This window comes from Kryptolebias marmoratus, linkage group LG12 (genome assembly GCF_001649575.2).
Source record: "Kryptolebias marmoratus isolate JLee-2015 linkage group LG12, ASM164957v2, whole genome shotgun sequence".
NCBI lineage: Eukaryota > Metazoa > Chordata > Actinopteri > Cyprinodontiformes > Rivulidae > Kryptolebias > Kryptolebias marmoratus.
The window spans coordinates 11,513,139-11,539,251 of record NC_051441.1 but is presented as its reverse complement, the minus strand read 5'-3'; the positions used below and the strand labels follow the sequence as shown (position 1 = coordinate 11,539,251).

General features: G+C 42.6%; 4 protein-coding genes and 1 pseudogene across 5 annotated transcripts; 2 read left to right on the top strand and 3 right to left on the bottom strand.

Moving 5' to 3' along the window:
- Nucleotides 1-336: 336 nt before the first annotated feature.
- Nucleotides 337-1,787, bottom strand: ndufb10 (NADH:ubiquinone oxidoreductase subunit B10). Its single transcript, XM_017421879.3, has 4 exons — nucleotides 1,640-1,787; nucleotides 1,318-1,456; nucleotides 609-748; nucleotides 337-425 (listed from the first exon to the last, which is right to left on the bottom strand). Exons 1-4 carry the CDS (start codon nucleotides 1,785-1,787, stop codon nucleotides 337-339), a joined length of 516 nt encoding a protein of 171 aa, XP_017277368.1.
- On the bottom strand, nucleotides 1,410-14,407 carry LOC108239199 (testis-expressed protein 2-like). The gene is made up of 13 exons (XM_017421777.2): nucleotides 13,951-14,407; nucleotides 8,776-10,132; nucleotides 7,337-7,537; nucleotides 6,171-6,450; nucleotides 5,906-6,087; nucleotides 5,462-5,662; nucleotides 5,043-5,142; nucleotides 4,325-4,457; nucleotides 4,069-4,206; nucleotides 3,742-3,951; nucleotides 3,509-3,629; nucleotides 1,640-3,411; nucleotides 1,410-1,456 (listed from the first exon to the last, which is right to left on the bottom strand). The coding sequence occupies exons 2-12, from the start codon at nucleotides 9,982-9,984 to the stop codon at nucleotides 3,265-3,267; spliced, it is 2,922 nt and encodes a 973-aa protein (XP_017277266.1). The 5' UTR covers nucleotides 9,985-10,132; nucleotides 13,951-14,407; the 3' UTR covers nucleotides 1,410-1,456; nucleotides 1,640-3,264.
- A 982-nt stretch (nucleotides 14,408-15,389) lies between these two features.
- Nucleotides 15,390-19,597, bottom strand: LOC108239254 (zinc finger protein 771-like). Its single transcript, XM_017421855.3, has 2 exons — nucleotides 19,395-19,597; nucleotides 15,390-18,692 (listed from the first exon to the last, which is right to left on the bottom strand). The coding sequence occupies exons 1-2, from the start codon at nucleotides 19,561-19,563 to the stop codon at nucleotides 17,593-17,595; spliced, it is 1,269 nt and encodes a 422-aa protein (XP_017277344.1). The 5' UTR covers nucleotides 19,564-19,597; the 3' UTR covers nucleotides 15,390-17,592.
- A 38-nt stretch (nucleotides 19,598-19,635) lies between these two features.
- LOC108239273 (methionine-R-sulfoxide reductase B1-A-like) lies at nucleotides 19,636-22,255 on the top strand. Of its 2 annotated transcripts, none has more exons than XM_037978844.1 (4): nucleotides 19,636-19,757; nucleotides 20,628-20,777; nucleotides 21,084-21,229; nucleotides 21,536-21,661. In XM_037978844.1, exons 2-4 carry the CDS (start codon nucleotides 20,723-20,725, stop codon nucleotides 21,659-21,661), a joined length of 327 nt encoding a protein of 108 aa, XP_037834772.1. In that variant the 5' UTR covers nucleotides 19,636-19,757; nucleotides 20,628-20,722. The 2 variants fall into 2 exon arrangements, with proteins under 2 accessions (XP_037834772.1, XP_017277364.1); XM_017421875.3 differs by lacking the exon at nucleotides 19,636-19,757 and adding an exon at nucleotides 21,740-22,255 and having other exon boundaries at nucleotides 21,536-21,650.
- A 467-nt stretch (nucleotides 22,256-22,722) lies between these two features.
- LOC108239275 lies at nucleotides 22,723-24,114 on the top strand (annotated as a pseudogene).
- Nucleotides 24,115-26,113: the final 1,999 nt, after the last annotated feature.

Sequence of the window (26,113 nt, the reverse complement as noted above, 5' to 3'; positions counted from 1 at the left end):
TGTAATGTCTCTAGAATTGGGAAAGGTTTACCCTAACATTTGTGGTAAATCACATCAATGTGTAATAACATGAGAGATTTAAATTTTAACTAAGTCTTAGATTCAGTCAGTTCTTAGTTGACCTAAAAGTTAAAATAAACCTAATTCAGGTGGTTTGTATCAAATATAAATGTGAAGGTAAGATTTATTTAAAGAAATGTTGTATACCTCTAGAACACCTGCATGTAAACTATTCCCAGAAACTTGAAAGAGTAAACGTACACTGATAAAAAAAAAAGGGGGTTAATCACAAACTTTATTTTGCATTAGTACATTGGGACAAAGGGAGAACTGATTTTAAGAACTCTGGGCCTGGGCAGCCATCATTCGTTCTTTCTGCTTCATCAGACATTTTCTCGCACTAGCATGCGCCCCCAGGTCTGCGTCTGGAAAGAGGCAGAAAAAAGGTTTAATAAAATGTCAATTTAAACAACTTTTCCATCCATCCTGAGTAACATAACTCCTAACACTGCTACATTTAGTCATCAGTGTAAATAAAGAGAAAACAACAGTAGATTGGACAAGAATAAAAGCCAGATTTAGACGTGTCCAAGCAGCACAGGACTTACAGCACACTTCGAAGTTCTTGGCCACCTCGTCGAACTGCTGCATCTCCTTGGCGCAGTTCTGTACATGGCTTTTCCCCTCTCTCTGGTAACAAGCCCCCACGCGCTCCTGCATCACCTTCACGATCTCCCGAGCCACCTTACTGTGAAGTGAAGAGAGCAACCCACTGATCCGCTGACTTCTGACACAGATTCACTTTCGCCTGAAAGGCGTCTCTGTCACACCCTCAAACCGAAGATTTTCTCTGAATTCAACTTATTTAAATCGCCAAAAAATAGGTGAAAATACCAGAGTCAGTGTGAGGCAAGACTGGAGTGCCTGATGAGATGTTATTATTTAAAGTTTGGGTCATTTCAGCACCATTTTGGACACTTTGGGCCGCTGTGCCATCAAAAGCATACAGAATTAGGTTTAAATGCTTAATCAGATCTATGGTTTGCAGATGATTGCTGCAACTTTTTGATCGTATTCAAGAAAAATATATGGCACATTTGGATTTTGCATTTATATCCAAGTGTATGCTTATTTAATCTCTGTCCAATCGGTTCAGGATCTCTTCTAGACAGGATGAACTGGATCTCTCAGCTCTGCAAACATCCATCTGAGTGTACATGTACAGGAGTCTCAGAAGATAATTCTAATAATGTACAATGAACGATCATTTTAAGTGTTAACACACACAATCAAAGGTTAGGGCTGATCTTCACTCACTAATCTCTCTTCCACTGCATCTCTGCCTCATAGTAGCAGGGGAAATCTCCCTCCTCGCACTCCGTCAGGTCAGGAACTCGACGGAACCTCTGGTGGTAGTAGACCTGCTTGTTTTTCGACCGAAGGCTGTCAATAGTGTCTGGACAAAACAACGAGACACGCTTTGAAACGCGGATAAACACTCATTAGCACAGCGTCTGGGCCGTCTAGCACGACAATGCAACACCACAATGCTTACAGTGACTATGAAATAAAACAAATTAAAGCAATGCAAGCAACTGTGTTTCAGAGCTATCCCGTTAGCATGGTTAGCTTCTGTTACCTCTAAATTTGGTGACAGGCAAGTCCACGGTGTAGTAATACACCTGAGTGATAATCGTAGTCGGGTTTGGCAGTGCAGTTTGTTTCTTTACGACAGGAGTCTGCCGCGGAGGCTCTGGATATGCATCTTTGTCGAAGTCTCTAGGCATGTTTGCTTTGTTTTTATCTCCTAAAATAAATACTTCCTCAGATTCGACCTCGAGAGCTCCTTTTCCAGGCGGCGCATGCGCAGTAGGGCTCGATTTTAGAGGACGCATGCGCAGCAGAACCCAACACAATGGCGAACTAGAGGTCAGCAAATTAAAACGTTCAAAACCTTTTTAAAACAGTGCTGTTTAATTTATTTTAAATTGTTGTCACGTGTAGAAAATATTTAGTAATAAATGAAACAAGAGTTTTGTGAGCACAACATATTGTAAACATGAGGGTCGAAGGGTAAAGGTGACAGATTGAGCTGTTGTTCCGTTTAAATGCTTTAGGTAGTGCTGAACAGCTGCATTTTTTTTTAAATTTAAAAACAATCCATGTTACAAACGAAATGCACTTCACAAAATAAAATAACTCACTTCTAGTCGAAAAGTATGCAGGAGGTGAGATCTAGAAAGATTATAGCAAAATAAGTTAAAATTTGGCTCACATCACAAGCTGTTAATATGTTCACAAGTTGGGTGTTTTTTTATTATAATAAAAAAGTAGCCTAAAAATGAAAAGGTTGTTCCCAAATTCTACTTTCATTTTTTAATTTAATGGTTATTCATATGTCAAAAGTGAAATAATTTGGTTAAGTAAAATCCAGTACTGAAAAGCCTCCCAAAAGTGTTTTGAGTCAAGCATTAAATCTTACAAACAATTGGCATTGTAAATATGTTACCCAGCATGATTTCAAACATCTAATGTACATACCAGGTGAAGTCCAAATAATTTAAATATTGTTATTATATTAAATAATGTTTGTTCCCGTAGTTTTTTGCTGTTGCAGAGCCAAGGGGCCCATTGAGCTCACGTTCATTAACTCCTCGTCTAAATCTGATCATGAAGAGTTTGTTGGATTATATTCTTGGCAGATAAAAACAAATCTGACTTTCCATTGAGTCAAGTTCGTCCACGTAATGAAAAAAGTGGTGTCGCTAAATGTTAGCATCGTAACTGAAATATCTACCTTTGTTTTGAATTTTAATTCAATAAATAAAACTTTTTTTTAATAAGTTTTATTTTCCACAGAGAAATCCAACAAATGTCATGCAGCATGGTCACTTGTTTAAACAGAAATAAGTGCTTGTCGGGGTTTCTGATTTTGCTCAGCGTCACAATGCTGCACAAACGAATAGAAGATGGATGAATAAAGATGTCGCTCCAACACATATCAGTAGCACCTTGTTTTGTGCAGGTAATACATTTTGTTTTTCAGGATTGAATCCAAACCATCAGCTCTGTCGTCAGTAATACACGTCCCAGCAGAGGGCGCTGTTTACGTTCTCCACAGTCTTGATCTCAGTGTGACCTCAGGAGGCATCAGCCCTGCACTGGTTACCGTTAACAGGATAACCACCAAGCCGCAGAACAGTCTCCAAGTTCATCACATCAGCTGCACAACAGCTACTTAACGTCCATGGCCTTGGGGTGAGACTACTCCGACAGGTACTCCTGAGACTCCATGGACGACTGCTGGGATGAGGAGTGCACCGAGGAATGCTGGGAGGCAGGCGGGTTGTCGTGGCCAGGCGTCATCAGAGGCAAATACAGATCGTCCATGTTGGGCATGACAAACACTTTCTGTTGAGCAGCACAAAGAAAACCAGATGAACGTGATGGCCAGCGCAGAGATGGGTGACTCGTTCCCTGTTCTACTTGGGCAAACGGACGGACCCACCTGGAACTCGCACTGCAGTTTCTTCTCGATCCACTCGGTCACGTGGGTGAAGGTGACCTCCCGGTCTCCGAGCATGGGCCGCACATGAAGGTCTAACCTGGGAGGGACTCGGAAACTGTACCTGTTGGTGAGGAGCGCAAAACAGAACACATAGCTTGCAGCAAAAAAATAAATAAATAAAATCTTGGTAGTTTAAATAGAAACGGGGCAAGAAACAAAGGAAAGGTAAATACCAGATCCTGTCGGTGGGGGGAGGAGGGATGTTGATGGCCAGGGTTCCAGAAAGCTCCAGGACCTCAACGCTGAGCATCAGGGGCATGTTGGACACCTCAGCTATCTTCTTCTTGATGTAATCATTTTCTGTGGCCTTCTGGAAGTACTTGGATTTTGCGATCTTGTCCACAAACCTCAGGATTTTCCTGCCTGTGCTTCCACCTGCGTGCCTGTGGAGGGTGAAGACAACCCAGGTCACTCCACCGTCAGGGTGTAGCTCCCAGTTCAGCGTAGAATGTCATTTACTTATCTCCATAATACGAACGCAAGTGAAGTTCTTAATTTACCCATCAGCCGCTGCTAGAGCGTTCTTCTCTCCCAGAGACGACGGCAGCTCAGATGAAGGGACTTCCTCTTCGTCGGAGGATCCGGCACTGGAGGACTCTTCGTCGCTATCCGCTAATATACACAGCCTCGGCTTGGAGCTGGAAAGCACACACGTTGCACATGTCACTAGAAACATTGTGTTCTGAACCCATTTATTCCCAAACGCGAGCACGTTTGCCACATCTTTGTCCGCCGACGAAGTGAAACAGGCCTCACCCTACTTGCAGGGTTTGGGGAAGGCTGGGAGTTTCACCCTCTCCCTCTTTCCCCAGCTTGTAAAGGTTCATCTTAGTCTCCAGGGTCATCTGAATGCAGCCCGTGTACACCAGCTCCAGCTCCAGCCACAGGCCTTTGAGATAAACCAAGAGACAGATTTAATGGGATACTTCAGATCTTTTGATGTAGGGTCCTGTGGAAAGATGACAAACAGTTGAGCCAAAAATCTCAACTTGTTGTAAGCCGGCACAGTGTTGTGGCTGAAGAGACATTAGATCAGTAACAGTTTAATTTGGCGTATTGACGTTAAAGCTATTTAATTAGACTGCTAATCACTTCAGTGACAGAAAGCTGTTAAGGCGGGGATGACCATTTCTGTTACGAAACAAATAAGATTATGGTCTGAACAAACTGCTGAGTGGTTTCTGTTTGTGAGACAGCTATAAAAGTGATGGACTATCAAGTTTTGTAAAACAATTATGAACATATTGGATTTTATTTTGTAAGTGCTTTATTTTTTTGTGTATTCTGGTCTTAGATTTTAGAACAGTGTTACTGTTTTTGCTATTTGAAACTAACTGTGTTATCTTTCCTGTAAAAAAAAAACACAAACTATTATAAACACATAGCCTCTCCTACCTTTACCATTGTTGCAAACATAGGGTCAGCATACATACAAATAGACATTTTAAGGCACAAACATATAATCTCAGTGTACCTCTGCGGTCCAGGGTAGGCTTCGAGGTGCTTAAGACCTGAGGAAGGCAGGTGCCCATGTCCAGATCAGCCAGAGTCAACTCGTTCATGAAGTACGGTAACTAAAGGACCAGAAGAGGCGTCATTAGGAAACGTGGTGTGGTCGTTTGCTAATTACCGCTTACAAACGAGTTTGGAGTGATGACTGCAGAGTATACACGTGTGTGTGTGTGTGTGTGTGTGTGCATGAGGAAGGGTAAAATGGATGATGCGAGTCACAAAAGACAGAATGAGTAATGAGTTGCTGCTACTTTCTGCTCTCTACCTGCTGCCAGGTGGAATGCATCATCAGCAGACTCTCACACACACACACACACAAATGAGAGCAGCAGTGTTTATGTCTTTTCACCATTGAATTAAATTCATCTCGGACCTTCTCACCTTGATCTTGCCGAGTTTCTTCTGGATCTTGTGAGCCACCTGGTCTGACCAGTATTTCTCCCGGAGGAAGTCCCAGAAGATTCTCCCCACCAGGGAGTTCACCCAGGTGGGCTGACCTTCTGCAGAGCCTCCGCCTGACTCAGGCACTGCGCCTGCCTCACCTCCAGCCTCACACCCGGAACCTCGGTCCTCAGCGGGAATCTGTGGCGAACGACAAAGAAACTGAATCGATGCGCTGGAAGCTGAGCTGATCGAACTAATGTTACTGAAGGCTTGTGTGAAGCATAAACATGGCACGCTTACACCAAAAGAAACAGCGTGATAACTACTCATAAAGCCGTGCTGTAGGAGATATGTGATTGTGAGCCTGAATTTCATATCAGTTTGGGAATAGATGAAGTGACATTCTGTAGCTGAGGCTAAATAAAATTGTTGCTTGCTGACCTTTTTGCAGGTGGAGGGGCTTCCTTTGTTACTGTGGCAGAGGCTGGAGGTGGGATTAGACCTTTCTGAGCCCATCAGCTGAGTCATGTAGGTGCTGTAGTCCAACAGAGTTCTTGTTTTAATCGGCAGCTCGGGCAGCTCCTCTGTGCTTTCCTTAACAGCTTCTCCGTCGCTCTGCGTCTCTGCGTGACAGAGACGGTACGATTAAAGGTGGATAAAAACCCTGATCTTCTACATACAAACTACAGGCCTGTTTCCTTTGTACCGGTGTTATCCTCGTCACTCGGGATCCGCTGGGCTTCAGCTTTGGAGGCCGACACAAAGTGCTGGAACCATTCCTCCTTCTCCCTTCCAGTGCGACCGAACAGGTGGAGGGTGACAGGAACCTGCTGGTCCAGGACCGAGGCTTTCTCTGCCTTCTTTCCCTCCTTCTGCCCTTCAGCCTGGCTCTCCTCCCCCTCCTCCCCCTCAGCCAGGGTGATGCAGATGGGGTACTTCCTGTTCCACACCCTCTTCCGAGCTAAAGCAGGCGGAACCAGAAACACCTGGGGGGAAAATACTCATTAAAGCAAGACAGAGAGGAAAGTTTTCCATTTTTAATTTCATCCTGCAAGTTAAAAAATACTAAATTAGAGTTAACACAGCAAGAGGTTAGCTAAAAACATCAAATAGCAAAGGGATAGCTAAAAGCTAAAAGTAGCAGAACACTAGCTAATAGTAGCAAAGGCAAGCTAAATGCTAAAAGTAGCAAAACGCTAGCTAGAATCTAAAAGTAGTAAAAAGATAGCAATAAGCTAAAAGTAGCAAAAGGCTAGCTTAAAGCAGCAAAAAGTTAGTTAAGAGCTAAAACTGACAAAACACTAGCTAATAAAAACCAAAGACTAACTAAAAGCTAAAAGTAGCAAAAATCAAGCTAAAATTGTCAAAGGGATGGTCTAAAGCTAAAAGTAGCAGAACAACAGACAAAAACTAAAAGTACTAAAATATTAGCTAAAGGTAAAAGTAGCAAAACAGTAGCTAAAAGTAGCATAAGAAGACAATAACAGAGTAAGCATGCTGAAGCAGGTTAAAAAAAGAACAAATATTTTGAAGGAACTGAAGAGGTTTCCATGTAAAGTATTTTTATGAGGAAAATAACTGTAAATAAAGTGAAATATCTTGAAAAGTATCAAAGTTACCTAAGTTGCACCCATTTCCTGAATAAGATGAATGATTTGATATGTGTTTAGTGTTATCCTGTAACTTTAATGAAATTTACAGGCTGCTTCAGTGAAGCGAAGCGGTCATCTTCATTCTGAACATCAGCACTCAGTTCAGGTCTTTCACCTCTGTGTTGGATGACAGAGTGTGTGCAGAGAGATGAGCGTGAGGTGAGAGGTCAGCTTCTCTCCGTGCTCTCTAACACATTTGTCTCTCCTGCAGCACACTGACCTTACTGTTCGCCAGCTGGTAGGTGCAGGAATGCAAAAACACGGCCTCATGCGGCGCCTCATCGAAAGCCGCCCACCGGGGGACGTTGGCTCGGGGATACGCCAGGCTCAGCCGGCTGCCCTCCAGCGTCACGTACACAGAGTGTGTTACGGAGGGGGGAAAGGTCTCCGGGTCATAAGTGGGTGCCTCATTCATCCAGCCCTGACAACAACAACAAAAAAAAAAAAGACAAGGGCGTTAAATCTGACCTGATTCAGATAGCTGGGTGTTAATATCTTCTTATGCAAAATGTAACGCTGCAGCTCAGCAGGAGGTGAAACACGAGCCACAGCAGAATACATCCGTCTCATTTAAGAAATCACCTCAAAATGGATCTACTGAGCTCTGCCGACAAGGCCATGCTTCTCTCATGGCTTCTTTTTATGCAAACTCTGCTGCTGCAGACTCATTTCCATGTAGCCAAATACTTCACAGGAAAACAGAAAGCATTTAAGAGCAGCTCAATGTGAAAAGCAAGAAAAGGCAGCAAATAATCCAAACAATGAATCTGGAAAGACCCTGCGTGAATTAAATATCACTCTGTAACTAGGTTAACTTTTGGATGTGTTCAGCCAGTCATATTTGTCACCGCCCCCCAAATGCTTTAGCTTTACCAGAACAAAAAAAATAAATAAAAATTTCTGCAGCAGCCAGAATGAGAGCCATCATTTATTCATTAGTTCCTGTTTTTAAACAGAAGCAACAACATTACTGCAAAAAGTGTCAAACCCTTTTACCAGCAGATGAGAAACCTGATGATGGAGAGTGCTTGTAGTGCCTGGCCTCTCCTCATCAAATTAATGTTTTCTCTTAAGATTTATGGTTTTCCTCAGTTATTGTTGAAATGCTGAGTCAGCATTCACAATATTGTTTTCCTGTTTATAGTTTCTTACATACAGTTTTGGAAACTACTTCTGCAAACTTTGTGCTATTTTAACTGTAGCACGACGTTCAGCTGGATGGAGAATAATAATGTGTTGTTTGCTATTTAAAACTTTTCAAAATATTGAACATTCTTCATAAAATTTTCGTAATGTTAGCTTTTAGCTTCAATTTTTGCTAATTTTAGCTTTTAATTACTGTTATGCTGCTTTGAGCCTTTTGTTATTGTTGTGCTAACTTTACTCTCTTTGCTCTTCTTCTGCTAATTTTCGTTTTTGCTATCGTTTTGCTTGTTTTAGCTTTTAGTTGCTGTTCTGGTGGTTCAAACATCTTGCTGTGGTTGTGTTTCTTTTAGCTAATAGATACTGTTCTGCTCAATTTAACTTGTGTTCTGATTGTTTCAGCTTCTGCTTTGCTTGTTTTAGCTCAGCTTCTTCAACAAATTTCATCAAAGCCATTCAGCGATCAGCGTCCCCACTGAATTTTTGCAGAAAAAGGTTACGTTTTTTTCTAGTTACCTCCAGGACTTCTGTATCTCCGAGCTTCCCATCCAGTGGATTCGTGTTCATGGGCTTCGCCTTCCTCAGGGACCCCTGTTTGCTTCTGGTACCTGTACGCCGGGGGGCGAAGATAAACACAACCACCAAGCCCAACATAAAGCCACATGCAATCCCCAGAGAGAGACCTGCCACGTACGGAGGGATGGGCAGCACAAAGAGCCCGTAAGCTACAAGGCCAACGGGGAGGAGCCAGTAAAGCGGCAGAGATGAACCTGACACGGTGACTCGAGACCGGGCGCTATGACGATGAGTTCGTCTGGCTTCGTTCTGGAGCTCCATCACCTGAAGAACGTCCCCGTAGGTGCAGATTTCCAAACGACTATCCCTGCCCGGTGGGTGGTGTTCTGAGGAGGTGAAAGACTTTACCACTGAATCCTTTTGGAGTTTTTTGAGAGGGGTTTCCCCCTCAGCTCTGTGCTCGCTGTTCGTTCTCCTCCTCCACCTGAGGTCCGAATCCTCGCCGCCGTCGTCTTTTTCAACGCTGCCTTGAAAGGACGGAGAGTCTCCCGTAGCAGAACCCCTCCCCTGCTTGGGGCTTCCCGAGCTCTCATCCCCCATGATCTTACTCAGCATGCTGAGTGGATCGTGCATGGCCTCTGAAAACTTCCTCCTCGTGTCCTCCAGCTCGGCGATCAGCGAGCTGCCTCGCGGTTCTGTGGGGGACATGCTGCCTGCGGACGGAGGCGGTGCCCAGTCCTCATTCTTAGTCGATTCCTCGCCTCCATGCCTGTCCTCTGGGATCCTTGGGTGTGTAACCTGCTTGCAGGGCTGTAAATGCAGCTTTGAGTCCGACTTGGAGAGATTGACCTCAGGTTCGACCCGACGGGAGATCTCCGTGCTGAGGGACTTGACCAGGCTGAGGAGAGGTTTGCTTCTCATGGTGCTGCTCTCCCCTGCTGCCTTCAGGTCTGTGGAGGAGGATTTGACCAGCCCGGGGGTGATGAGCAGGTCTGCTGACGCCGCTGACAGATCAGACAACGAGCCCGGGGACGAGGGGGAGTGATGCAGGAAGAGAGGCTGGGAGCGTTGGCCTTGGTTCAGGTCGAGACTCATCTCCAGGCTGCAGTCAGGCCAGTGCTCCCTTGCCTGTGGCTTGTCTTTAGAAAAGACTACAGTGGGGCCATCGTCATGGCAATCCAGGCTTAAGATGAGCTTGCTCTCCTCCATGGCAACTATAAATCAGGAGCTACGGTGAGAAGCGGTTTGAACAAACAGATCTACAGGTCTCTGATGTCCGGATCATGGTGCAGGCAGTGGGAATTTAACTGCGTTTGTGTTGACGTCTCTGGCATGGTGCAGTCGATCATATCAGACCCTGCAGAGAGGAATGAGAAACTCTAATAACACGTGGCTTTCACAGCAGCCTGAACTATCACATAACAAACCTTCAATTTCCTTTGTCCTGAAAAATCTTTCTGACTTTGTCTTTATCCTTCTGTCTGATCCCCTCTGCACCTCCTCCCTGGTCTCTAACTGCAGAACAGTGTTCTCCCTGCTCTGTCTGTTCCCAAAGTGAGGATAGGTTAATGAAAATACTTATAAAAACAATAAGATACAACAATCCTACAGTTTATTATGCTGTTTGTGACACGCTGGCCCTTCTTCTCTTTTCAAACAAACTCTGAAAGATGTAAAACCAAACGTTTGTTAGCTTTAGGAGTGTTATAAAGAAGAACATATCAGCAGAAACCAAATCCTGACTCATTCTTTCTGTTTACATACAAGCTAGCCCAGCTGGCGGCAACAGTTAAAAGTAGCCATTTAAAACTCCTACTGGCCTTTGCAGTGATTGATATTCTCCCACTGTTTATTTTATTGGCATCTCTGTAAAATATTTAAAGCACTGGGATAAGATACCCATCTGCAGTAGAAGCAGAGCTTCGAAAACCATAAATTTGGACTGAGGTAAGGAGGTCATCTCATAAGAATGTGTCAAGTAAATATCTTTCAAACCTCTTCAGGAGTTCAAAGCATTTAATAGCCAAACTTACATCTTGAAATTGTTGACACTTTATTTGTCCAGCTGAGGTAAAACACATTGATTTAATTTCCTAATGTGTAGTGCTGGTGGTGTAAAAAAAGGAACCACACACTCATTCAGACAGACGCAGTGTTCAGTCCCTCCAGCTCAGCTCTGTCTTTGTTTCTAACATGTTGATCTTTTAGTTCACCTTCACAGAAACTGAGCAAAATGCTACAGATGCCATGTTGGAAAGAGATTCAGTCTGACTTAGCTAAGGCTAAATCTCCTCTGTGTCATTAAAGTAACCGGGGAGGGGAAAAAAAGCTATGTTTTTTCTATTTTTTCAACCTTTGTCTATAATGGCTATAAAAGCGGAGCAATTAGACATGACCTTTGCGTACATGAAGGTCTACAAATAGCCTCGCGCGGCTTGTTTACGAGACACAATCACAGACATGTATCATGGCAGGCAGACTAATACACTGAGAGCCAACAGCGCTACATGATCCAGACCAAAAGTGGATTAACTGTAATCCTCCAAACTAAAGAGGCTTTTATATCAAGAAATGAAGTCAGCTGGGACACGAGTTATGCAGCCGAATCAGTGGGTTCCCCAGAAATCATCATTTATCAGTCATTTATCCTCTCATTCACTTGTTCTGCCTGATTGGGAAACGTTAAGATGCACTGCCAAGATTTATTTATTCGTTTTATGCAGATTTTCTTAAAAGCATCACTGGTTCGGCGCATTACACACCGAAATGTCCCCACGTCTCAAATCAGGAGACGTATTTATGATAGCACCAGCCCTGCGGGCTCTTTATCCAGTCTAATTAAGCAAAATGTGCTGCTCTGCTTACACGGTTCGGCTGCTGCAGACAGTTTTTGCATCACCCTAATCAATTTCTACTCCGGAGTCAATTTGGGAGAAGTTCATGCTGACTGAGGGAGGAGAACCTCGGCGGGGATCGAGTCAGCAGGGATTTCTGGCAGCTTTCCCTTCAGAAGCACGGGCTCCATTTCAGCACGCGAGGAGAAAAGTTCTAAACCATAATGGGACACAAACAGAATGAGCCTGAACTCATTTTTCCACAGTTCGACTCCTGCATAGGAAAAAAAAGAGGCAGATGTTTCTGTTTATAGGAACTAAAAGAGGAATTAGAAGCTCCAAGGCAGTGGCTCCCAAAGAGCGTCAGGACTTCTGCTTGTAAAAAAAACGAGTGGGAGGTTTTGAGAAGCTCTACGGAAATCGAGTTTCAAAATGAAGGCCAGTATCATATTTAGCTGTAGCCGTTACAGAGAGATAAAACCAATATTCATAACACTGCAAGACGGTTGATGAGGCTCTTTGTTGAACGGCTTTTTAGCAATGTTTGTACAATTCTACCAGCAGTAGTTGGGGTCAAAGGTCACCGCTGCTCTGAGGGTTCCCAAACTTTTAGGCTCCTGAGCCGCTTGTAACCCCATCTACTGCCTGTTTAAAAATACAAAAACTGCTAATAACCTAGTTAAACATGGATGTAATGACAACATTAAGAAGTGTCAACATCCACAACATCAGTTTATTCATTTATGATTACTGTTTGTATCCTTATAATTATGTTGATGTTGCTGTTATTTATGTTATTGCTGATAAAAGCCTTTAGTAATTGATCACTGCCCAGGAATTCTTCGCCACCTCTGATAAATCTAAACAGGATCTGTTTACAGCTGCAAAACACTAAAGAATAGTGCAAATTTTACTAAAGAAAACAGTTATTAAAACAGATATTTCTTTAAAAAATGTTTTTAAAAGCCTTTGAGGTATTTTCAGTCATTTTGAAAATATCTCCCTCGGTGAGTTTTTTTACATTTGAAGAAAAGAAGTTAAATCAAACAGCAAGATTATGAAGGAGGATAACGAGTGGGGCAGTCAGAAATGACCTCAGCTTAACGGGCTGAGGGGGAACAGCTGGATGCAGATACAGGTTCTGACCCACGTCCTGCTGAAGCAACCCAACTGGGTTTCTGTTTCAGGCCTAAATCGGAGGAAGATTTGATGGAGGCTTACTAACGAGGCTGAACTCGGTGAAAACTGAGCTGAATCTGGCTCGTTTCTGAAGAGACAGAGTGAGTTACGGAGGGGGTCAGGTTTGCTGACTCCTTCCAGTTTGATCGATTCATTTGGCCCCCAGGAGCTGGATAAATACACTGGATCTGTTAAAGTACCTTTAAAGGTACATGTTACAAAGTCTTCCTGACTTTCTAATACGTACCTAAAGTAGAAACAAAATCTTCACAATTCTTTTCTCACATCTAACCCGAATGAGTCCTTGAGTTAAAAACTTATAAGCACAATTTGTGGGCGGCTGCCAACAACCAGGTGTGTCTGTTTACCTACGAAAACAGCCGAAGTGGCTGTAAACAGGTCAGCAGTGGCGATGTCTGTGAAAGAACCGTTTAGGATGGAGAAGTCAGACGACTGATGTATTGGTACGTATTTATGCTCAGATCTGTGGAGCAAAACATGCAGATAAAAGTGCTTTGTTTACACTGAGTGCGTACCCTACTTTCAGAACTGCAGATGCATAAATTTGGAAAACTGCCGGAGTAAACGCCTTCAAACTATCTGATATCGATCAGGATAACCTTTTTATGTTTATGTTCATACTCATAATGCAACGAGTACCTTTAAATACTGAGGTGCAAACAATAAAACCAGCAGAAAATCCCACTTTTATCCTTGTAAAGTTTGTACATTTAAAAAATTGATCTAGCTTGTGCTTCTTTATTGTATCAGAAAATGTAAAATAATTTAATAAAGAGCCCTGTGGGATTAAGTGAGGACTAAAATCTACCAACACATATTAAAAACTCAGGCAGGAAATTAATCTCCATGATGCTTTTGCTTAATCCTGCTGTGAAGGGCTCATTCTGACCCTGGTGTCTGACACATTTGGCTCCCAGCTCCTGTATCTGGATGTTCAGTGAAGCTGAATCTCATCCTGCAGATCATTTCCTCAGAGCTTCACACTTTCATGGCTGCTTTTCAGCACTTGTGGCACCTGAACCCAAAATAAAGTGTCTGATGTGTTTTTGTTTTTTTTTAAGTCAGCCATTTTTTTTTCTAACCCAATGAGACGTTTTAACCATGGTGTTTGCTGCAGTAATTAAATCAAGAAAATACTCACCAGCACCTGGCATGTTTGTTGTGTGAGCAGCAGAGGCGGGATGAGGAGGCAGCAGCTGTTTTGTGCAGAAAACAGCTGCTCGGAGCTGCTCGGAGCTGCTTTGGAGCCGCAGCGTTCAGTGGGACTGCTGCAGAGCGCTGCGTGCTGCAGATATTCACCCAACTTTACCTCCGGCGCGGAGCGAGCACACCGCGCGGACTGACTGAAGCGGCAGAAGTTACCGAGGAGCAGGAGATCCGCGGCTCGGCGCGACCCTGAACGCACCACGGGCGCTGCGCGGCTCGGTTCGGTTTATTTATACCTGGCTGCAGAGAGGGCGACCCTTTAATCCGGATTAAGGCGCGAGAGGCCATCAGTCAACCGAGCGACTCCTCCTCCTCCTCCTCCTCTCAGCAGCAGCCTGATGCCGAGGCACGGAGGTGGGAGATGTGTTTAACAGCGACCCTTTGCAGAGTTTAAACTGGGGACTGACTCGTGCAGCCGGCAGCCGTCATCTTGGTGGTTTCTGTTAAAGGGCTATTCCGGGCATTTCTCAAGCGAGGCTCTGCTGCATTCAATTCGTTCCCTGAAATCGGATTTCCCACCTCTGTCAGCAGACCATATGTGACCCTCGCTGGCAAAAAAATGAGACATTTTTCAAAATTGAGCAATTATTATTTTCTAAATTCTCCATCTTAAACGCTTTGAAAGGAGACGCAGTTTGGTGAAATTTTGCAATTTATTTATGTTTGCGAAAATAATGTAATTTATTTATTTATTTTTAAAATCGGTGGAGTGTCACTAGGAACTATGGCCCCATATTTAAAAAAAGAGGGGGGAGGGGGATAAACATTACATGAAGGGATTTCCCGGCAGCCAGCGGAGAATACCGGTGTAAACTTTAAAGCAAATTTTAAGAGTCATAAAACAAAGGATTATTCCTGAAGAGACACCTGTTAGAAAACTCATATTTAAAAGGCAGATTAGGAGGATTATCTGCCATTTCAGTTACTGGGATTTTACGCAAGTCCAAATTGCGACTCGTTTTGCCAGCAGAGGTCACAAATATCAGACCGGAGCAGGCCGAAGGCGAGACGTCGCTGCAAAGAATCAGTAAGAACCTGACATCGGTGTTAAAAGGGACAGACGTCTCGTTATGAACCAGATTAGTGTCTGCTGCCTCCTGTTGGAAAACTACTGAAGGGTTTCTTCACAAAAGCAGCTGAAAACACAAAAACTGATCTATCCAAGATTTTGCACATTTCTCGTCATGTTCATCAAACCTGCTTCAGATCGATTCTCCCACACTACAGTTTGATTTATGTTCAAACAAAGTTTGGACATTACTGCTGTGCATAACACCAACTTCAGTAGCATTTAGGTTGTTTAATCCAACTTATTTATAACATTATTATTTTTAAATATCTGCTGGGAAGAGCCAGGAAACAAACAGGCCAACATCATGCCATATCAACCTTTATTACTGGGTCAAACACACAAGGGAAAAAAAGGTTTAAACACAAAGATATAACAGATATACATAAATACTGAAAAAACTGAATATTACAGAACTTCGGGGTGTCCAAGGTGAGCGCTGTTTCCATAACTAAACAAAAAGAAATGAAGTTTTCTTCCTGTTGGGTCCTTAATAACACAGTTATTCTGAAGAAGCACCAAGTCTGTCATTTGGTTTTTTAGCAACTTTAGTACAAACAGCTTTATTTACAAAACACACCTTCTGTGCAAACTACATTTAGGGTTTTGTGAGCGGACTTTTGTTACGGCAGAATTTAAGAAATGGAGACCAGAAGAGGATTTCTTTGGGTTTGGATGAGTGGACTCCAAACTGAATCTTTTTATTTGTTGGCTCTAAATAAATCCTTGCAAACACAGCTCTGTTTGTGTCCACATGCAAACACCAAATCGCTCCACGCCAGGCCTGTATGTGGTGCCGTAACGCTGCCACAAAAATACACCAAAAAACAGGAACCGAGGCGTGGAGCGGACACAGAAAACGTACACAAACTCTTTTCCAAAAGACACCATTCTGGGGCTTCAAAAACACTGTTTTGGTGCTGAGGTCAGGCTGAAACAATGAAAAAAACAAACCATCGCTAAAAGAAAATAACACAAGTTGAGAGCTTATTGAAAACCAGGACTTGCCTGGATAAATAAAAGGTTAATAATAAAATAATAAAAACATGGCAGCCTCGTCGGGAGCTGCTCCACCAGGAGGGGGATCACAATGAGAACAAAAAGGAACTCTGTTGCAAAAACCAAAATAAATCAGAACACTAAATCTGACCTTTCCATCCCAACTTTTGCTTTAGCCTCCTGAGACCCAAGCTTTTGTTTGCTGTGCATTTTTTTCCTTCTCCAAGGTACATGAGATTAGTGGGACACATAAGTTTAGTATGTCGAGGAGCAGGAAGTGGCTTTAGCAAAAAAAAAAAAAAAAAAATGATGTCCTCATATGAGGACAGTATATTTTTATCTCTGCATTTCAAATCTGTCGTTGAAATTGGGGATCAGAAGGTCCCGATTATTCAAAGAACAAAATTTCAGCTTTCTAGGATAAGCTGTCTTCGTATGAGGACACTGGGTCCACCTTCCTGAAGGACACAAAGATATGATTTGTTGAAAACATATAAATCCAGTTTATTTCAGACTGCAAACTTTAGGGCATAAAACAAAGAAGTAAACAAGGGCGTATTTCAGCCAACTAACATGTCTACCCAGAGATATAAGTAACAGAAAACCTCTTAGTCCTGAAACTGGACTAAGTTAGAAATCTTCAAACCTAAGAGTTGTCTACAATTGCCACGAGCAGCTGTTCTGCTTCTGACAATGTAAGTTTCTCTGTAATGAGAAAAATCAACCCCAAATTCAAATCAAAGGCTATACCAGAGACAGGTGGCTACTGAATGATGTAGCCAGCCAGCTTGGTGGATAATTAATTGGTTGAACAAATGTACAACTTGCAAATACTGATTACATTTGCGAACTCTTCTAATATTCCCAGGTTTATCCAACAGCATGACTCAATCATTAATCAAACATATATTTATATATAAACTCATCTTTACCAACACTGTACTTTGCTACAATTGCAAAGAAAAAGCCAAATCTGCATGCGCTATGAAGCTACAGATGTAACTGTGCATAAATAAACTAGTTCAAGCATGAAATGTGTTTTCACTGAAATGAGTGTAATGCTGTCATATGACCACTAGATGGTGCTGGTAGTGTGTATAATGAGGTATCATGGTGCAGAGAGGCAAAAATGCAATGTCCTCGTATGAGGATGTAGGGTCTCAGGAGGTTAAATTATTCTTAGTTTCGTTTGGAAATTTGTCATTTTAATGTCAGCCACTATTAAATAGCTGACGCATCTTCTTATTTAAAAGAATATAACTCAAGAGATTATTTAGTGTCCTCTAAAGCAAACTAAGAATTAGTTTAGCACATTTTTCAAAACGTAAAACAAGAGACCATCAAATCTCCTGAAGTCACAGAGCTGAAGAGTCTTTGGGGTTTCAAGCACCAGAAGTATAGAAAAGGTTCTCAAATATTCTCTGGCATGCAGAGGAGAACGTACTCAGAGTAACTCATATATACTTAAAAGGTTTGGCCTGGTTGATTTTACTGCTCTGTTTCCGCCGTTTAATGATTCTGCATGTGCACTTTGAGATTGCACCCAAACCTGAAGGTCTTACCACAAACCGTGCAGGCGTAAGGCTTCTCCCCTGTGTGTGTGGTCTTATGCCTCCTCACCTGCGCGCTGTTGTAAAACTTTTTCCCGCAAACGTCACACGAGAAGGGCTTCTCTCCCGTGTGGTACCTTAGGTGCTGGTTGAGGGCGCTGCTCGTGACGCAGAGCCGGCCGCACAGGTGGCAGTGATAGGGCTTCTCCCCCGTGTGGCTTCTCTTATGAATCGCCACGTTCTGGCTCTGACTGAAACCCTTCCCGCAGATTTCGCACTGGTAGGGTTTCTCGCCGGAGTGCGTCCTCACGTGCACGACCAGGTGCTCTTTGCGGTAAAAGGCCTTGCCGCATTCCTGGCACACAAAGTCTTTGTTGCCCGTGTGCGTTTTCTTGTGCAGCGTCAGGCGGTACTTGGCGGCGTAAGTCCTGCCGCAGACGTCGCAGAAGTGGGACTTCTTGTGGAAGCGCTTCAAATGGGCGATCAGCTTGTTTGTCGTCTGGTGCTTCAGCCCGCAAAAGCCGCAATCCCTGACGCCTTCGTGCGTTTTCATGTGAGTTATCAGAGAGCTGCTGTTCAGGTAAGATTTGCCACACAGACGGCAAAAGCAGCGCTCCTTTTCTTCTTCACCTGGATGACTTCCTGCTTTGTCGTTTCCACCGTCGTCGCCTCCGGCGTTGCTCATCAGCTCCTCGTCGTCGTTACTCTCACCCAAAGGCGCAGCTGAGCTAAAGGAAAACAGCTTTATTTTAAGTGGCTGATGCTGATCCTGCTCCTGCTCGGATTCCGTAAAACCCGGAGAAGGAAAACCAGCCTCAGGTGTTTGGTTTTCATCCACAAGCTCCTCTTCCTCCTCCTTTATCTCGACCATCTTGAAGTCGGTTGTAGCAAAGCTCCAGTCGTCGCTGTCCACATCAGCAGAGGCCTGAGACGGACCTGGAGCCTCAGGGTCCGGACAGAAGTTTGACTGTTCAGTCGAACAAGAATCTTGGTTCTCCTGCAGCACTGGGCTGTTGCCTTCATCACTGTGCTCCGTGGTAGAGGTGCTCAATGGAAACCCTGCAGAAAAAAAAAGGGGCAAATGTTTCAGAGAGAAGCTGCAGCTCAAACAATCAGTCCTCTGTCTTTCATTTGGCTCAGCTGAGAAAATATGACTCTGTTGCAGTCAGAGCTAAAACCATTTTGGAGAGTGCTGCTACTGATGACGATTAGGACAGGTGGTATTTGGAAGCCACAAGAACTCTTAGCTGTGTGTGTGTTAATGTGACAGCAGCAGATCTGGTGTGTGTGAATTAACACTAACATTCAGGGTTAACCCATTTTATGGTTTATTTACTTGAGGTTTGTTTTTTTTACCCAGAGCATCTTAAGTTGACTGTAAACAAGGCAGAGGCAATTGCCTGCACGCATAACACAAATAAATGAATCTTTTTGAGAGCAAAAAAAAAAAGGACTAGTGGTTACTGATTTAAAAAACTTAATAATCTGTTCAGCCCAAATACCAAATTACTTCCTAACAAAATTTATTAAGAAGCTGCAAAGCATAGTATCATACCATTGTAATTGTTTAGAAACCAAGAAGAATGAAAATTAAACATCATCTGATTATAGGAATATTGACAACCATGTAAAAGGGGGAGCTCAGCAGGGGGCGCTAACGAGCATTTAGCCTCATTTTCCAACACGGTTAGCAGGAGCGCTTCAATAAACTTTATCCGGCCATCATTAATGTCAGTCACAGCTGACAGCAGCACAACAAACCTGTCTCCTCTGCAGGCGGGCTGAGCCTGTGTCGCAGACCTTCAGTCGGCTTGGATCGAGCATCTTCGGCTTCGGATAAAGCTAGCATGATTGTTTTCTCAACTTGTCCGAGGATGTCCTCCGCTGCCGCGTACATCCGCTGGTGGACGAACAACCTCAGCTGAAACATCGTCGCGCTTTTGTCTCCGGGAACAGATGCGGCCAAAACAACTTAAACGGTTACACTTAAATAAATAATCATAGAAAAAAAGGCAACGAGCGAAGCCTTCGTATGGAGAAATCCAACAAGTGTGTTCCGGTAAAACCAACGCGCCTTTTCCGGTTTGACTCGTTCAAAATAAAAGCATGCAGCAAGGTAACCAGGTAATGTGATTTTTCACTAATTTTGAGACATGAAGGGACTAAACTACTAAAACAGCATTAAATTAACACCTAGTACACATTGAGTCAAATTATCCATTAGAAATGACTGAATCCATTCTGATAAAGTTACTTATAGAAGGTCTGAAAGTTGAACTACGAAAGTTACGACTGTAAAACAATTTTTGATTTTGTCTTACCATCTACTACAAATTTTCAAGAAACATTATACTATCTACTATACCGAACTGAATGAGTTATAACAGATGAATTTTCATCAAATGCTCCCAAACAACTTCAGATGTAACACAGTGGTTATATACCGTCAGAGACAATTTCTCTGCTAAATTACTGACTTCACACCGTAATATTTATTTAATATACTCTTGTAAATCAGGAGTCTAAAACTTTACTGACATACATCATAAATATGGCAATTACAATGACACAATCAATCAATAAAGTAAAATGCACCAACAATAGCATGTGAATTTTATTATAGAGTGATTATTATTCCCTTGTAAAACTGTCCACTTTATCAACTTTGGAAAATATTTTATGGTAATATGGTAACTCCTAAGAAAAAAGGCAAGAGAAGGGTTAAAACTAATATATGTTTCCTCAGATTTAAAAAGTTTGCTCTATGATTTGAATAAAGCAAGATATTGATTATGAGTCAGGTGTGCACCCAATTTTGGGAGATGAATAAAGTTAACAAGAATAAAGTTATTGACTTGCAAGACTTTTTAATTAATATTTATTTATTTTATTATCACATTTTGAGAAATTGGGTGCATACCGTTGAAGACAATAAAAATTTAAATAATTATCATGTAAACGTTTGATTATTATTTTGTTTCCGGTTTTATTTAGAAGTTCGGACCAAACCGGAAGTTGTGTTCTCTCCGGTTTCGGTTCTCTGACGTCACTCCAGGAAGGCAGAAACTCCATTTAACTCCAACACAGAGATGGCGTTTTGCTCTTTCTTCGGCGGGGAGGTCTATAAGGACCATTTTACGCCAGGTATCTTCGTAACATTTACTTTATTCGACGTTTTTTAAATTTGTACGCATCGGTGCTGCGTGTTTAGCAGAAGTTTGAGCTAACCGGTTAGCCACCGTTTGCTAAACACTCGACGAAATAACTTTATAATTGACAGAAATATAGTTGATTATAGCTTTAACGCAATTTTGATTGAAACGTAAACATTTTTTAAGGGAAAACCTCATTGATTAAAACATATGTTCACATCAAAATAATTTTATTATTATAAGATCCTTCTAGTTATAATGTGAGAAACTCATCTATTATTGTTCCTTTCCTCTTCAGGGATCTATGTTTGCTCCAAGTGTGACCACCAGCTGTTCTCCAGCCGCTCCAAGTATGACCATTCGTCTCCCTGGCCGGCTTTCACAGAGACCATCCACAAGGACAGTGTGTCCAAACACAAGGAGGCGAGACCTGGGGCATACAAGGTAATGTGAGGAGAGCAGAGGTGTACGTTGTCCCTGTACTGAAATCTAAAATGTTAATCACCACACATTTATATAAACAAGGAGGCTTCTTGAAGTCAAAGGTTCTTTATTCAAATCTCACACAACATTAAGGTTATAAGACAGGGGCTCTCTGAAGACAAAGGTCCGTCTCCTTGGGCAGCAGCCAGCATTTTTCTGCCACCTGCAGAGTTTGGTTAAACAGTTTCAGCTCCAGTGAAATTGTAAGCAGTTAAACTGTAGTTCTGCTCGGGAGATGTTTGTTTCAGATGTGCTGTTTTGTTTCAGGTGCTGTGTGGAAAGTGTGGAAATGGACTGGGTCACGAGTTTGTGAATGATGGTCCGAAAAAAGGTCTGTCTCGCTTCTGAATATTCAGCAGCTCACTGAAGTTCGTCCCTAAAGGTACAACCTGAAAACGAAACAAAACAAGGATGAATTCCACTTTCAAATGTCCAAAACTTCATCTCAGTTTTTTTTTCCCCCACCCACAGATAAAGTTGACGGACAGTAAGGTGAGCTGTCGAGAGGGAGGATCAGACGTTTCTCTTTCCTGCTGAAGGTGCAGACGGTGTATGATGAATTCTGGGACAAAGTCCTTTCAGGGAACACCAGGACTCTGATGAACAGTGGTCTCACTGGACAGCAAGGAAACGCCTTTTACTATGCAGTCACCACAGACACAGGAACTAGACCCACTTCACAATTCACACCATTCCTGCCTCATTAGTTTTACAACAGGCACTCAACACTGTGTCATAAGAATACCAAAAAAATACATTTATTTAGGGTTTCTGGGCTGTTTTAGATGGTTTGTTGTAGCTTTTTATTAGCCTGTTACAGAGAAACTGGTAATACAGGTACGTCTAACAATGGAGGAACTATTTTTAAATGCTGATGAAATAAGAAAAGCACTAATCTTTATTTTAAAACTGGACTGTAATATATATATATATATTTGGGAAAAAACATTATAAATTAAGCTTATTGATTGTTTTGTAAACAAGTCAAATAAATATATTTTAACTTGAAAACTCATTGACGTCTATGTTTTGTTGTTACGCTGAAACCAATAAAGCTTTTTAATGTATCACAATATTTCAAGATGTCACACTTAAGTTTGTATTGTTAAGGATTCTCAGCTACTGTCAAATCAGACTTGACCTTAATTTCTGAGTTCTAGCCATTTTTGTGTTGCTAAGGTCTATTAGCTGTGGCAGCCATCAAAAGTGATGTGTATATTTATTGGTTACTTCCTGAAAGTTTCATTGAAAATTCATGCAGTGGTTCATGAGAGAGTTTGGTAACAGACGCATGCAAAGCATTGCCTTTGGCAGCGAGCTCACAATGATGCCTTAGAACTGATAAAATCATTGATGGTATCATTGACTTGCATTACAGCTGTTTTTCTAAATTCTTCCACTAGATGGAAGCAGCTGTGTAAAGATCAGATGTTACTGAAGCTCAACAGAGCTGCTGACATTTGATCCGTGCGTGCCAGCTTCTTCCAGTTTGAGCTGGGTTGCTCTCTGTAAACATTTATGAGCTAAAAACTCGTTTTGGGTGGCAGTGCCTGACACGTCCGACACGGATGAAATGTCGTATTGCTCTTTCTCCGGTGGGGAAGTTTATAAAAGTCACTTCCGGCCTGGTGAGTGTCGGAGAAGCTGCACGTGGCGGAGCAAGGCTTGTGTGAAGTGTGACGGGTCTTTTCTTGTCCTCAGGCCTGTATGTGTGCTCCGAGTGTGGCCATGAGTTGTTTTCCAGCGCTTCAAAGTTCGAGCACTCCTCACCTTGGCCCTCTTTTTCTGAGACAGTCCACAAGGACAGTATCTCTAAACACCCCGAGGCGTGGGGACCCATAAAGGTATCATCTCAGAGGCAGCTCTGACGGGACGTTTGCTTCGACAGTATGTCATATCAAGTGTTTTCATCTGAACGCTCTGATTTTAAAATCAGGTTAGTTGTGGAAAGTGCGGTAAGGGATTGGGCCACGAGTTCTTAGGCGATGGACCAAAAGACGGACAGTCACGCTTCTGAATCTTCAGCAGCTCACTGACGTTCATCCCTAAAAGTGATTCAGTCTTTTGTTTTTGTTGCTCAGACATAAAGCAGCGAATCCTTTGGCGTGTATTGTTTTTACCTTTGTTTCTTTTTACAGAACAGACAGTAGAGGATTGAAAGATGAGTTCCTAAAGAGGAAACTGTTTCTTGTGCCCATGTGGTGGATGACATGCTCCAGGATAAAGCCTAATGGATCTCCTGGGTGCTGAAAAATGATGGACAACTAGGACAAGGGACAGGTCAGGGGAGCTTTTAAAACCATAAACATAAAGTCAAAAACAAACATGTGGTTCTTAATTTGGAAAGGGGAGAGGTCAATAGCAGTTTGAGCAGCCTCAGTTTGGAGTTTAATTCTAACCAGATTCAGTTCAGTTTAGTTTATTTATACAGCGTCAAATCATAAATCTAATTCAGCTCCAGACTCAAATCGAACTACAGTCAATTTATTTTGATTATAATACAATACAATCACATAAATTGTGAAATGCCAATTAGTAAAAGAGTTATGTATTTATGGAAGGCAGCAGATTGCTTTGAATCTTCACTTCATCGCAGTCTTCCGTCCTGAGCAGCACAGAGGCGACAGCAAGAAGGAACGATTCCCTTTTAACAGGAAGAACCCTCCAGCAGAACCAGAACCAGGCTCAGGATGGACGGCCATCTGCTTCAGCCGACTGGGGTTGAAGAGGACAGGAAAGAGACAAACACAAAAGGATTAGTCCAGGTGTGGTTTCTATAGGAAGAAAAACAGGTGAATGACAGCAATAACTGCATGTATAAACATGGAGAGTAGAGAAAGTAAAGAAGTCTAAGCCTATAGCAGCATAACTAAGGGATAAGTCAGGAAACGCAAGCCAACCCTAACTATAGGATTGATCAAAAAGAAAAGTCTTAGGCCTAGTCTTAAAGTAGACAGGGTGTCAGAAACTAGAAGTTTCTGTCTGTGAGGGAAGCTCTGCCGCCTGTTCTACTTTTAGAAACTCTAGGAACCACAAGTAAACCTGCAGTCTGAGAGTGAAGCGCTCTGTTCGGAAGACCAAATATAAGCTGGAGCTTGGTTGTTGGGAGCTTTGTGTCAGAAGAAAGATTTTAAAGACTGTAGATGAGCGGATGTTTGGATTTAGTGATGCTAACAGTGTCCTGTCACTGATAATAAGGTACCTAAGATTTATTAGTTCAACCTATCAGCCATAAATTTATAACTGTATTAAAAGCTATGTTTTTAAACAGTTTTCCATTGTCTTTATTTCCTCTTTATCAGTCTTTTTTGTATTTATATAATGTGTTTTAATCATTTTCAAAAACATGACAGCACCGTGTTAAACAGCAAACCTCCACTGCATGGTGCTGGTTATTCATCTTCCGCTGGTTTTGGATTTAAGTGGAAAACACTCCTGATTTAAACTCACATATAATACAGACGTGAAGGAATCTTGTGGGTTTTTTTGTTTGTTTGTTTTGCTCAGCCAGGTTTTCCATCCACCTCACCAAGCCGCCTCTCCTCCCTCTCTCTCTTTCTCGGTGTGACGGTGTGTTGGAATTTTTCAAACAAAAGCGTGGGGGACGTGGGGGCCACGCTCGGCGGCTTTCATGCAGTTTAACGTGTCGGGGATGAGCAGGTGTGGAAGCTCGTTTCAAAGGCTGCAAGATCAGAGTGGGAGATGAAAGCGTCTATGTCAGACAGAGGATTAAGAAAAGGAAGTGCAAACATTCAGAGCGAGCGATGCCTGAATGTGTTCAAAGCATAGACAGTTTTACACATTTGATGTTGTGATGATTTTTTTGTGAGGTGTGATCAAAACTCCTCAGTTGACTTAGGAGGGAGCAGCTGGGGAAGCTTGTGTTTAAAGATTACCGTGGCCTTTATTTGAGTTTTTCTCGTGATGCTCAGTTTTTTTCACCAAGCAGAGAGCCTCACGGAACCAAATGCCACAAACTGTCAGCTCCAGCCCCGATGCTGCCTCTGACCTCACCCCAAACTCTCCATTAATTAACCAACAACTTCCATGTGCCTGATTAGATATCTACGTAATGTGGCCAGCTGGAACGCGGCCTTTCTCTGTGGTGAGTCTGAGAGTGGGAAAGTTTGAGAATGGAATAGTAACATCCTCACAGCGAGACTACAGAAGACGAAGAAGAAGAAGAAAAAAAAAGAAGATAAACCAGATGTGAGAATGGAGGAGAAGGAAGCTGCTGAAAACACAAGGCCTGTAATTAGCATTTCTATAAGAGCAAGTCTTTCTGGATGGCATCAGAGCACAGCTGTATGGCCAAGAGGAAGCAAACAGGAAGGAGGAAGTGGTAATGCTCTGATAGCATCACTCTTCCACCCTGACCTCTAGGGCTCATCCTGCTCGTAAGCAAATAAGGTCCTTAATTACATCAAACCACTGCTACTCCAAAGTCCTTCCCCGGCTCCAAAGGCTGAGCCTCGAGGCTTAACCAAACTATCTACCAGTGACTCATTCGCTGGACATCTTGTTTTAATTGGACCATATTTGGGCTTGCTGCTTAGATTCGGATGTTTACGGGAACTGCACCTGCCTCTGTTTCAGAAAATAGTGTCTCATTGTGCGTCTACACGCCATGTCGTTATAACCAAGTTCATTCATTAAGGTTTTATTCCCAAGAAACATCTGTCCTCCAGCGGTCCGCCTCACCGCAGAAGCTGTGATCAGCGAATAAAGCTCCTTAATGCGAGACGGTAACAAAAATACTGAAATTTCCTTTCATCAGAAACTAATATCTGCAGTATGTGAGTTATAGAATGTCTCCATTCATACGTGACGGGGGTGGCTGCCCTG